This window comes from Eretmochelys imbricata, chromosome 1, assembly GCF_965152235.1.
Source record: "Eretmochelys imbricata isolate rEreImb1 chromosome 1, rEreImb1.hap1, whole genome shotgun sequence".
Taxonomy (NCBI): Eukaryota; Metazoa; Chordata; order Testudines; family Cheloniidae; genus Eretmochelys; species Eretmochelys imbricata.
Window position 1 is genome coordinate 1,660,249 of NC_135572.1, and position 14,275 is coordinate 1,674,523.

General features: G+C 44.0%; 1 protein-coding gene across 1 annotated transcript; it reads left to right on the top strand.

Moving 5' to 3' along the window:
* Positions 1 to 11,976: 11,976 nt before the first annotated feature.
* On the top strand, positions 11,977 to 12,975 carry LOC144259148 (olfactory receptor 52E4-like). Its single transcript, XM_077807323.1, has one exon. The coding sequence runs from the start codon at positions 11,977 to 11,979 to the stop codon at positions 12,973 to 12,975; it is 999 nt and encodes a 332-aa protein (XP_077663449.1).
* Positions 12,976 to 14,275: the final 1,300 nt, after the last annotated feature.

Below are 14,275 nucleotides of genomic sequence, written 5' to 3' on the forward strand. Positions count from 1 at the left end.
GTGAAATCTCATAATGCAAAGTTAGTTGCTAATGGTAAATCTTATCACAAAAAAAACTTGGTACCGATGGTAAACCTATGAAAAGGTGTAGCAGGCATGATTTGGGGGAAAGCTTTTGGACATACTAGGAGTAATCAACAAGAAGCCGTATGTGCCTTTTGTTTGTCAACTAACAACTGTTCACAAGCACAAAGCTTGTCACAGGATGGAAATGATAATAAACCTTGTCTTTTGTTGGGGGGGGGAAACTGAGGCACAACACCTCATGGCATTGACTCATATATGTATTGAGTTTTCACTAGTTGGAAAAGCACAATGGTTAACAATGTTGCACAGAAGTATATTTGCTGACTTTTGAGATCACTATGCTGATCTACAAAGTGTTGAAAGGTACAGAGAAGTTGGCAAGAACACCTGTGGATAACACTGCAATGTTTGATTTCAGAGCAGTAGCCGTGTTAGTCTTTGTCAGCAAAAATAACGAGGAGTCCTTGTGGCACCTTAGAGACTAACAAATTTATTGGGCATAAGCTTTCATGAGCTAGAACCCACTTCATCAGATGCATGGAGTGGAAAATACAGGAGCAGGTATAAATACATGAAAAGGTGTGAATTGCCTTATGAATGTGATATATGCCATCATGTGCCAGCAATGCCCCTCTGCTATGTAAATTGGCCAGACTGGACAGTCTCTAAGCAAAAGAATAAATGGATGCAAATCTGGACATACGGAATTATAACGTTCAGAAACGAGAAGGAGAACACTTCAATCTCCCTGATCACTCAAGAGCAGACCTAAAAATGGCAATTCTTCAACAAAAAAAACTTCAAAAACAGATTCCAATGGGAAACTGCAGAACTGGAATTTATTTGCAAACTGGACACCATCAGATTAGGCCTGAAGAAAGACTGGGAGTGGTTGGGTCATTACGAAACCTAAACCTAATTTCCCCAATATGAATTTCCCCCTACTGTTACTCACACCTTCTTGTCAACTGTCTGAAGTGGGCCACTCTTATTACCACTCCAAAAGTTAGTTTTTCTCTCTTGGTATCCTGCTGTCAAATGTATTGTGCTAATAGACTGACATCACACTTGGTAAGGCAATTCACATCTTTTCATGTATTTATACCTGCTCCTGTGTTTTCCACTCCATGGATCTGATGAAGTGGGTTCTAGCCCATGAAAGCTTATGGCCAAATACATTTGTTAGTCTCTAAGATGCCACAAGGAGTCCTCATTGTTTTGTTCTGCAGGGAATTCCTTCCCACCCTGCCCCCAATGAACAGTCCCTGCAAGACCATGAGTCCATTTTCCTGTGGTCTCTTAGTGAGAGAGAGATCGTGCTTATGGAAGGGAAGTCAGGATATTTGGGTTCTGTCAGTTATTCTCCATGTGACCTTGGACAAATCATTTCTCCCCATGCCTCAGTTTACTGAATAGTCAAATGGGATGGTTCAGAGTGACTTTCTTTTGCTAGGTGTTTTCTAGATCACTCAATGAAAAGTGCTACACAACATGATGATATTTACTTATGAGAAGTACTGATCTCTGATCCTTAGCGACAGCCCATGTGTTTGCTGTAAATGCTTGTGTCTCCTGTTAGTTAACTTTCTCCAGATCTCTCTGTCTATTCTCTACTGATCTTTCCTGAGAATGTACAGGATATCAGACCCTCTGGAGAGTTAGGTATTATCCCTAGTTTTCTTCTCCTCAACGATAATTTTTAAATATATACACACAAACATACAGAGCAGCCAATTCCTCTCTGACTCAGCATGGAGCCAATGAGTTCCCATCTCCCTTTGGGAAGGTTCCTTAATTACTGTTTACTCCTAAAGCTGGATAATTAGCACATAAGCAGAGACATGCTTGTCTACAGCCTGTTTATGTTCAGATGCTCCCTTCTCCTCTCGAGACTGAGCAAACCCCACTGGGATTACACAGAGCTATATTATAAACTACACACACCCCTATGTCTGCTCTTGGCATGGGATTTTACTTGAGATGCTGGGGTGAGAGAGGTGTAGAACACGGTTATCAGAGGGGGATTCCTTGGAGGACGCTTCTGTCTCAGAATTCACAGGTACCCATCTCTTGCTGAGGAGCTCACCTGACTGACAAACCCTGTGCAAGGTGGGTGTGGTGGGATAGAGAGTAAGTTTGTGGTTCTTTCCGCTCTGCACAACCATGAGAAATTCAAGGGCCCTTGCCATCAGTGATGAGTTTGCTAAAGAATCACTGGCCAAAATGTCATTCTTTTCTGTGCACCCCTGCTCATCCCGCCTAATGGCCTCTAACCCCAAGGTGGAGCATTTCAGTGGCACAGTGAATCCTTTAGGATGAAAGATGTTATTAGCTGTGCAATACAAGGCCAAATTCTGAGACCACGACCAGTGCTGTGCTCAGGCCCCAGTGAGGCAAAACTCCCCTTGGAGAAAGAACCGAGAACAGACGTCAGGAGCCAACTATGTGTTAATGCACAGACGCGGTCACCCCTCCTCTTGTATTTCAGGACTCTGTCTGTTAATGGGGCAGAGGGACAGGGGCTCGTCCCTGACTTTTATCTGCTGAAAAGCTTGGAGGTGTCAGGGCTCCTCACTCGAACAATAATGAGAATTTTTAACATGTATAACACATACTTTCTCCTAGCTTCATTCCAGAAGACTGCTGACTTGTTATTCCTGAAGCTTTCAAAAAACAATTGTGCTGGAAGCAGACACCCAGCATGGGAAATCTCAGTTCAAACACCTAAAAACTGGAAAACTCATAAGCAACTGAAAATGAGCTCTTCTAATGGAAGGTGTCAGACAGCCTTGACTTTTGGTTATGCCACCAGCACCACCTGCAACGGCCAATCCATTTGTGAATCCCGTTCTTCTATGCTCCTCTCTCCAACGATGTTGGCAGCAAGGAGTTCTTCAGGCCAAATATGAATTATGTTTGCAATTATCTTTTCTCAATCTAAAAAGTTCACACTTTCAATTTAATTAAATGTTCCCTTGTTCATGTTATGAGACACACTAATTATAAATGCCTGATCTACTTTCTTTATCAATAGATCCATAGGGTTTAAGGTCAGAAGGAACCATTTGATCATCCAGTCTGTCCTCCTGTGAAACACCGGCCCATTAAATTTCACTCAATTACCTCTATATTGAGCCAAAAGACTTATGTGTGACTAAGACCTGGTCGACACTAGGATTTTACATCATAGATTGATAGAGCCATGGAGTTATAAGGGAACAAAAAGGACAGCTAGTATATCCTCCTGACATGATGCAGGATTTCTTTTGTCTTAGTCATCTAAGATGGATGGCTATTCACACCTCTTTGGAAAACCTCCACAGAAGGAGCTTCCATGACTTCCCCTGGGGTCTGTTCCATTGGCCTCCTGTTCTTAAAGTTAGGAAGATTTCCCTGAAACTTAATTTAAATTTGCTATGCTGGAATTTGAACCCACAGCAAAAAAATCCACACCTTAGAAAGATGTGGCTATATCATAGAATCATGGAACTGGAAGGGATCTCAAAAGGTCATCAAGTCCAGTCCCCTACACTCATGGCAGGAACAGCACCATCTAGAACATCCCTGACAAGTTTTTGTCTAACCTACTCCTAAAAATCTACAATGATGGACATTCCGCAACCTCCCTACTTTCCCTAACCACCCTGACAGTCAGGAAACTTTTACAAATGTCCATCCTAACCCACACTTGCTGCAATTTAATTCCGTTGCTTCTTCTCTTCTCTCCCTCCATGTAACACCTTTTAGGTATTTGAAAATTGTTATCATGTCCCTCCTCAGTCTTCTCTTTTTCAGACTAAACAAACCTAGCTCTTTCAATCTTCCCTCAGAGGTCATGTTTTCAACAACCCGAATCACCCTTTTCTCCAGTTTTTCCAGATAATTTTGAATGGCAACCCCTCCCAACATGGCATCATCTGGAAACTTAAGAAGTTTGCTCTCCATGCCATGAACTAAATAGTTGATGATGACATTCAAAAGAACCAGACCCGGAACTGATCCCTGTGGAACCCCACTTCTTATGCCCTTCCAGCATCACTGTGAAGCACTGATAACTGCTCCCTGGGCGTGGTTTCCAACCAGTTATGCACCCACCTTATAGTAGCTCCACCTAGGTTGTATTTCCATCGTTTCTTAATGAAGAGGTCATGTGAGACTGTATCAAAAGCCATACTAATGTCTAGATATATCACATCTACTACTTCCCCCAAACCACAAAGCTTCTTACCCTGTCAAAGAAAGCTGTCAGGTTGGTTTGACACGTTCTGTTCTTGACAAACCCATGCTGACTGTCACTTATCACCCTATCATCTTCTAGATGTTTGCAAATAGATTCCTTAATTTTTTGGTCCATTATATTACCTGGTACAGAAGTTAAGCTGACCAGTCTGTAATAGCCTGGGTTGCCCTTTTCCCCCTTTTTATAGATAGCCACAATATGTGCTCTTATCCAGTCTTCCAGAATCCCCCCTGTCTTCCATGACTTTTCAGAGAGAACAGCTAATCCCTCAGTTATCTCCACAGTCAGTTCCTTCAGATTATTCTTGGATGCATTTTGTGAGGCTCTGGTGACTTAATGACATCTAACATGTTCAAGTAACTTTTAACTTGTTCTTTCCCTATTTTGGCATCTGAACCAACCCCATTTTCACAGGCATTCTCTAGATTAGGTGAGCAAACACCACCAACCTTCTTGCTGAACATAGAAACAAAGAAGTCATTAAGCACCTCTGCCATTTCCACATTTTTTGTTATTGTTTTCCCCTCTTCATTTAGTAACAGAGCTGCCCTGTCCTTGCTCTTCCACTTCCTTCTAATATATATGTAGCATGTTTTCTTGTTACCCTTTATGTCTCTCGCCAGTTTCATCTCATTTTGTGCCTTTGCCTTGTGCTTTGTGCCATTAGTTTGATCTAATTTTGCACCTACATCCATGTGTTATTTGTTTATAGTCCTGCTTTTAAATTTAACCTTGTTTCAGCTTTTTGTAGGATCCTTTTTTTCTTTTTGATCATTCAAGATCTTCTGGTTAAGCCATTGTGGTGTTTTGCCATACTTCCTGTCTTTCCTGCAAAATGAGATTGTTTGCTGTTGTGCCCTTAATAATGTCTCCCTGAGAAACTGCCAGCTCTCTTCTATTGTTTTTCCCCGTGAGATCTTATCGACAAACTCCCTGCGTTTGCTAAAGTCTGCCTTCTTCAAATCCATTGTCTTTATTTTGCTGTTTTCCCTCCTACTCTTCCTTAGTATCATGAACTCTGTCACTTCATGGTCACTTTCCGGCAAGCTACCTTCCACTTGCAAATTCTCCACCAGTTCCTCCTTCTATGTCCAAATCATGTCCAGAAAAGCCTCTCCCCTGGTAGCTTTCTCCAGCGTCTGGAACCAAAAAAATATCTCCAATACATTCCAAGAACTTGCTGGATAATCTGTGCCCTGGTGTAGACAGCATGAGATGAATTCTCCCATCCACCTAGCTACCACCTCTCGGGGATTACCTCTGCTGAGGGGAGAACCCCTTTCCTCTGTGTAAGTCATGTCTATATGGAAGTGCTATTGCCTCGTCTATGTAGCATTTGAAGTGTAAACAACCTTTCAAACAGATCTTCCAGAAAACATCCAGTCTGGATCTGCCAACATCGGGAACTGGAGAATCCCCATTTCCCCGCTCAGTGTGTGCTCATGTTTAGGCACCCTCAGTGCTAACTATTTGACCCTAATTTCAAGCTGGAATTTCCTGGCTTCAGCTTCCAGCCCTTTGGTCTTGCTAAGCCTTTCTTTGGTAGATTACAGAGCCCATTATTACCCAGAGTTTCCTCCCCATGAAAGTCTCTGCTTGGGCATCTTAGTGATAACTGAGGGAGATATACACCTTCAAGTCTCATGATCCTGCTTTTTCTCCATCCTCCAATAATTTTTGTGGCTCTTTTCTGCCCCCACTCCAAGTTTTCAATATCTTGTTTCAAATGTGGACCGCAGGACTGGATGCAGTTTGTTTCACCCCATCATCCCTTTATACTACGGTGTCGCACTGGGAGCTCATGATGAGTTGATTGTCCACAATGTCCCCTGAATCCTTTTTAGGATCCTTGAATTCCATAATACAGTGTTGTAGTGTGGGGGTCTGACCTGCATTCCCTGTTCAGAGAGAATCAATTTGCATTTGACTGAATTGAAACATTTTGTTTACATAGGAACCACTTTCCAAATTCTCCAGATCAATCAGTATGCCTGCCCGGGCTGCCTCATTGCGACTATTTTCCCAATGTTTGGGCCATCCACAAGTTGTATCTGCAGTGATTTTCTATTTCCTTCTAGATCATAGAATCATAGCATCATAGATTATCAGGGTTGGAAGGGACCTCAGGTGGTCATTCAGTCCAACCCCCTGATCAAAGCAGGACCAATCCCCAATGAAATCATTCCAGCCAGGGCTTTGTCATGCCTGACCTTAAAAGCCTCAAAGGAAGGAGATTCCACCACCTCCCTAGGTAACGCAGTCCAGAGCTTTACCATCCTCCTAGAGAAAAAGTTTTTCCTAATATCCAACCTAAACCTCCCCCACTGCTACTTAAGACAATTACTCCTTTTTCTGTCATCTGCTACCACTGAGAACAGTCTAGATCCATCCTCTTTGGAACCCCCTTTCAGGTAGTTGAAAGCTGCTATCTAATCCCCCGTCATGCTTCTCTTCTGCAGACTAAACAATCCCTGTTCCCTTAGCCTCTCCTCATAAGTCATGTGTTCCAGTCCCCTAATCATTTTTGTTGCCCTCCTCAGGATTCTTTTCTAATTTTTTACAACCTTCTTGTAGTGTGGAGCCCAAATTGGACACAAGACTCCAGATGAGGCATCACCAATGTGGAATAGAGGGGAACGATCACGTCCCTCGATCTGTTGGCAATGCCCCTACTTATACAGCCCAAAATGCCGTCAGCCTTCTTGGGAACAAGGGCACACTGTTGACTCATATGCAGCTTCTCGGACACTGTATCCTATAGGTCCTTTTTTTGCAGAACATCTGCACAGTCATTCGGTCCCTAGTCTGCAGCGGTGCATGGGATTCTTCCATCCTAAATGATGGACTCTTTACTTGTCCTTGCTGAACCTTTTGGCCCAATCCTCTAATTAGTCTAGGTCCCTTTGTATCCTATCTCTACCCTCCAGCTTGTCTACCTCTCCTCCCAGTTTAGTGTTGTCATAAATATAAAGGGAAGGTAAACACCTTTCAAATCCCTCCTGGCCAGAATAAAAATCCCTTTCACCTGTAAAGGGTGAAGAAGCGAGGGTAACCTCGCTGGCACCTGACCAAAATGAACAATAAGGAGACAAGAGACTTTCAAAAGCTGCAGGGAGGGAGAAACAAAGCTCTCTCTCTCTGTCTGTGTGATGCTTTTGCCAGGGACAGAACAGGAATGGAGTCTTAGAACTTAGTAAGTAATCTAGCTAGATGTGTGCTAGATTCTGATTTCTTTAAATGGCTGAGAAAAATCAGCTGTGCTGAATGGAATGGATATTCCTGTTTTTGTGTCTTTTTGTAACTTAAGGTTTGGCTTGGAGGGATTCTCTATGTTTTGAATCTAATTACCCTGTAAGATATTTACCATCCTGATTTTACAGGAGTGATTCTTTTTACCTTTTCTTTAATTAAAATTCTTCTTTTAAGAACCTGATTGCTTTCTCATTGTTTTTAAGGTCCAAGGGTTTGGGTCTGTGCTCACCTATACAAATTGGTGAAGACTTTTGTCAAACCTACGCCAGGTAAGGGAGATGTAACACTTGGGAGGATTTTTGGGGGAAAGATGTTTCCAAATGGACTCTTTCCTAATAATAGTACCGGTTGGACGTTTGGTGGTGCCAGTGAAAGTCCAAGGGCAAAAGGTAAAATAGTTTGTACCTTGGGGAAGTTTTAACCTAAGCTGGTAAAAGTAAGCTTAGGAGGTTTTCATGCAGGTCTCCACATCTGTACCATAGAGTTCAAAGTGGGGAAGGAACCTTGACAAGTGTCATCTGCAAATTTGCTGAGGTTGCAATCCACACCATCCTCCAGATCATTAATGAAAATATTGAATAACCTCGGCCCTACAACTGATCCCTACAGAACCCCATTACAAAGAGCCTCATATACTGATGAAGGCCTATTGACAACAGCTACCTGAGATCCATGAGTTACCAGTTTTCAGTCCGTGTTGCATGTTCTCTCCTGATATTGTAAAGTGTTAATTTTTTAACTCAACATTTTTCCCTACTAAATCAAATTCCTCTGAGAAATCAAGGTGAGTGGCAGCAGAATACGGAGCCTGGACTTCAAAAAAGCAGACTTTGACTCCCTAAGGGAACTGATGGGCAGAATCCCCTGGGAGATTAACATGAGGAGGAATGGAACCCAGGGGAGTTGTCTGTATTTTAAAGAATCCTTATTGAGGTTACAGGGACAAACCATCCCGGTGTGTAAAAAGAATAGTAAATATGACAGGAGACCAGCTTGGCTTAACAGTGAATTCCATGCTGATCTCAAACACATTAAAGCAGCTTACAAGAAGTGGAAGCTTGGACAAACGACCAAGGAAGAGTATACAAATATTGCTCGGATATAGAGGAGTGAAATCAGGAAGGCCAAATCACAAGAGTAACAAGAAGGGTTTCTTCAGGTATGTTCGCAACAAGAAAAAAGTCAAGGAAAGTGTGGGCCCCTTACTGAATGAGGGAGGCAACCTAGTGACAGAGGATGTGGAAAATGGTAATGTACTCAATGCTTTTTTTGCCTCTGTCTTCATGAACAAGGGCACCACCCAGACCGCTGCACTGGGCAGCACAGCATGGGGAGGAAGGGACCAGCCCTCTGTGGAGAAAGAAATGGTTCGGGACTATTTAGAAAAGCTGGACGTACACAAGTCCATGGGGCCGGATGTGCTGCATACGAGAGATCTAAAGGAGTTGGAGGATGTGATTGCAGAGCCATTGGCCATTATCTTTGAAAACTCATGGGGATAGGGGGAGTCCCAGACAACTGGAAAAAGGCTAATGTAGTGCCCATCTTTAAAAAAGGGAAGAAGGAGGATCCTGGGAACTACAGGCCAGTCAGCCTCACCTCAGTCCCTGGAAAAATCATGGATCAGGTCCTCAAGGAATCAATTCTGAAGCACTTAGAGGAGAGGAAAGTGATCAGGAACAGTCACCATGGATGCACCAAGGGCAAGTCATGCCTGACTAATCTAATTGTCTTCTATGATGAGATAACTGGCTGTGTGGATGAGGGGAAAGCAGTGGATGTGCTATTCCTTGACTTTAGCAAAACTTTTGACACAGTCTCCCACAGTATTCTTGCCAGCACGGGAAAGAAGTCTGGGCTGGATGAATGCACTATAAGGTGGGTAGAATCTTGGCTAGATTGTCGGGCTTAACCGATAGTGATCAATGGTTCCATGTCTAGTTGGCAGCCATTATCAAGTGGAGTGGCCCAAGGGTCGGTCCTGGGCCTGGTTTTATTCAATGTCTTCATTAATGATCTGGAGGATGGTGTGAATTGTGCCCTCAGCAAGTCTGCAGATGACACTAAACTGAGAGGAGAGGTAGATATGCTGGAGGGTAGGGATAGGATACAGAGGGACCTAGACAAATTGGAGGATTGGTCAAAAAGAAATCTGATGAGGTTCAACAAGGACAAGTGTAGAGTCCTGCACTTAGGACGGAAGAATCCCATGCACCACTAGAGACTAGGGACCAAATGGCTAGGCAGCAGTTCTGCGGAAAAGGTCCTAGGGGTTACAGTGGACGAGAAGCTGGATATGAGTCAAAAGTGTGCCCTTGTTGCCAAGAAGGCCAATGGGATTTTGGGCTGTATAAGTAGGGGCATTGCCAGGAGATTGAGGGACATGATTGTTCCCCTTTATTCGACATTGGTGAGGCCTCATCTGGAGTATTGTGACCAGTTTTGGGCCACACACTAGAAGAAACATGTGGCAAAATTGGAAAATGACCAGCCAAGGGCAACAAAAATGATGAGGGAACTGGAACACATAATCTATGAGGAGAGGCTGTGGGACCTGGGATTGTTTAGTCTGCGGAAGAGAAGAATGAGGGGGGATTTGATAGCTGCTTTCAACTATCTGAAAGAGAGTTCCAAAGAGGATCGATCTAGACTGTTCTCAGTGGTAGCAGACGACAGAACGAGGGGTAATTGTCTCAAGTTGTAGTGCGGGAGGTTTAGATTGGATGTTACGAAAAAAACTTTTCCACTGGGCGGATGGTGTAGCACAGGAATGCGTTACCTAGGGAGGTGCTGGAATCTCCTTCCTTAGAGGATTTCAAGGTCAGGCTTGACAAAGCCCTGCCTGGGATGATTTAGTTGGGGATTGGTCATGCTTTGAGCAGTGGTTTGGACTAGATGACCTCCTGAGGTCCCTTCCAACCCTGAGATTCTGTGATTCTATGACTGGATGATCTGCGTTGTTCCCGTGATCCACCATATGTGTACCCTTGATCAATCAGTGTGTACTTTCAAAAAAATATGAAATCAGGTTTATTTGACAAGATCTGATTTGCATAAACCTTGTTGGAGACTGCTATTACTTACTTTTCAAGACTTTTTTTAACTAATACCATACCAGCTTTTCCATTGTTTCTTCACTTTGTCAGTTCTTTTATAAATAAACCTTTCCCTTTATTTTTTAATACTTTCCATTTAACACAGGAATTTACCTAAAACTTTTCTAGGACTCCCCTTCTTGTTAATATACTTAATATCCTCTTTTTTATGATCCATAGCCCTGCCAAACATGGACTTTTCCTGCTGTTTTAATGTCCCTTATCAATTTCCATAACTTACCATTTCTATTCTTGGCCATCTATTTAACCTTTTTCTCTTTGGTACATATTACTTCCCCTCCCCCCAATGGCTGCCTTCACTTTACCATTGAACTGGGTTTCTACCCAGAGTTGTTCACTTTGTTGACTGTGGAATCATGAATTTTCCACTATATCGAATAAGCTGTTCTCAAAGAATCACCAATTTTCATTCATATTTTTGTGTCTACATTTTTCCTCCCAATCAGTTTTGCTGACATTTTGCCTCAGCTTTTGGGAATTAGTCCTCTTGGAGCACTAAGTGTCCATAGTTGGGAACTGGTTGGGAACTGTGCGTTTGAATGTAAATCAAATTCATTTTTTAATTTTCCTCTCCTATATCATATGCTCTCTTCTTTGTCTCTTCTGTCAAGTAAAGAGTCCCAGACTTTTCTATCTCTTTCCATATGGCAACCTCCCCTATTCTCAAAGCTTGTCTTAGAAATCCCTTTTATATATTCATATATCCTTAATAGAGACTGGGTGACCTACACTGAACAAACATCCCAAACACGTTATTCTCCATTCCATATCTTAGGGATCTCAGCATTGCTTTTATTTTGTCCACTAGTGCAAATGAGCAGGTGTTTCTCTTCGAGCTGCTGCCTATGGCACCCAGGTCTTTTCCCTGAGGTATGCTCTCGTTGGGATATTTCTCCCAACCTTTGTCTCGGGAGAAGTTTGTTTTTTTTCACTCTCAGATTTTGAGCAACTGGATGAATGGGGAACTCCCTTCAGTATGGACTCCCTATCCTGGCTCTCATTGCATTGAGGATCAATAACAGATAAACAGTATCCAGACTTGTGTTTCCTTCTGGTGTCTCTTAAGATTCCCCACCACAAAGTGTAGGAATTATTAACGCAGGGAACACCACAAAATATGGAATTGGATTTAGTAGGATCATTGTTCATAGTTATTTCTCTGAGTAATTAAATATAATTTTTCAGTGTGTTCAGAGAGATTAATCTGCTTCTCCATGAGAACAGCTTCCACTAGTACATGCGGTGTCTCGTATTAACGTTGTCTCTCCATTCAGGCATTTCTGCTGTGACCATCACCTGAGACCCTAGGAACACACAGAAAGTGAGAGGAACATACAGTACATGGAGGAGACAGCCTTATGCCTCAGAGCTGGACACCTTCTTCCCTATTCCATGTCAGAATCCAACACAACTGACTTCACCAACCCCTCCACCTTCATCCTGCTGGGCATTCCTGGCCTGGAGGCAGCCCATGTCTGGATCTCCATCCCCTTCTCTGCTATGTACACCACAGCCATCTTGGGGAACTTCACCATCCTGTTCATCGTGAAGAGGGAGCCGAGCCTCCACGGTCCCATGTTCTATTTCCTGTGCATGCTGGCCGTCACCGATCTGGTCATGTCCACATCCACCCTGCCCAAAATGCTGAGCATCTTCTGGTTCAATTCCAGGGAGATCAGTTTCAGTGCCTGCCTCACCCAGATGTACTTCGATCACTCCTTCTCAGGGATGGAGTCTGGAATCCTCGTGGCCATGGCTTTGGATCGCTACGTGGCCATCTGCCATCCCCTGAGACATTCCACCATCCTGACACGCCCCCTGGTGGCCAAGATCGGCCTGGCCGTGGTGCTGCGCAGTGGAATAATCGCATTACCCTACCCGTTCCTGGCAAGGCGGTGGCCATATTGCAGAACCAACATCATCCCCCACTCGTATTGTGGGCACATAGCTGTGGTGAACCTGGCCTGCGCTGACATCCGCATCAGTAGTTACTATGGCCTGTTTGATCTTTTCTCTGTGAACGGAATGGATGTGTTTTTTATTGCTATGTCCTATACTCAGATCCTCTGGGCCATCTTCCGCCTTCCAACAAAGGATGCCCGGCTCAAAACTTTTGGGACCTGCATCTCTCATCTTTGTGCCATCTTTGCTTTGTACATCCCAATTTTCTTCTTCTCTCTTTCCCATCGGTTTGGCCACAATGTGCCACTGTATTTACGCGTTCTCATTACTAGTGTGTACCAGGCGGTGCCCCCTGTGCTACACCCCATGATTTACGGGGTGAGGACCAAAGAGATCCGGGGCAGGCTGCTCCAGCTCTTTACTCATAAAGAAATCTAAATATTTTCTCCTTGTGCTCTGGCTCTCAGATTGATCTTTGTACAGAGCTGGCTGGTACATGGTGTATGGACCTGGGTCCCTTCCCTAAATCACTTACTGGACAAACAGAGAGACATTAAACCCTTTCCTGTCCTTACTGTTGTCTTTCAATATGATTAACTGCGGAGTTAGTCTTGAACACTTCATTGGGTTGCCAGCTTTCTTATTGCCGGTAGCTGGATCCCTGAAATTAGAAACTTGCCCCAACTCTTCTGTCAAGCCTTGACACCGCTGTGTGTCTTTCTCCCAAATGCCCTGCCCCTGTCACTTGCTGCTGTCTTCCCTTCCCATTGTCAGCTGTGACCCACTCTTCTCTAAAACCAATATGTTCTCACATCTTATGGCAAGTTAATTAAGGGACAGTGGTTTGTGTTAAAATGATAATGTTTATTCTAAATTTGTTTCTAACTCCGTGGAGAGAGGTTTCAGAGTAGCAGCCATGTTATCTGTATTCGCAAAAAGAGCAGGAGGATTTGTGGCACTTCAGAGACTAACACATTTATTTGAGCATAAGCTTCCGTGCATCCGATGAAGTGAGCTGTAGCTCACGAGAGCTTATGCTCAAATGAAAGTGTTAGTCTCTAAGGTGCCACAAGTCCTCCTTTTTTTTTCTGTGGAGACAGAGACCTCGTCAGGACTCCTGGGATCTATCTCAGCTCTGGAAGGGGAATGGGGTATAGTGTGTCACAGCAGGAGGCAGATACATCTGGGGTCTAAATGAGGAGACCAGAATGCCCATACTGGGTAAAGCCAATGGTCCATGTAGCCCAGTAGCCTGTCTTCCAACAGTGCCCAGTGCCAGGTGCTTCAGAGAGAATGAACAGAACATGGCAATCCTCATTTAATTTGTGTGAAGCAGCTCGACAGGAGGGGGCAGAAGCCCCGAGCCCGGGGTGTCTCAGCTTCATCTGGCAGGAGTTCAAGCCTCCAGCCCCAGTAGGAGCCGCCGTGGAAGGGGAAGAGCCTTTAGGGGCTGCTCTCTTCCTTACATCTCCCTTTCCCTTTGTGCAGATGGAGATGGGTTGCACTGCGCCACCGGTACAGTCTCCGCACCAGTGGTCTGCTCCCTCTTTGCCCATCTCCTTGGGCCACAGGCCATAACAGAGGACCAGCCAGAGGATCCTCATGTGTCCACTACCCCTTCCCGCACTGTGCTGTGGGATGAGCGTCACCGTTTTCTGGTGGACACCAGGGATTTCAAGGGTAAGGTGAAGCTCCCTCTCCAGCGTTGGGAAGACTTCCATCTCATCCTCTTGGCCAT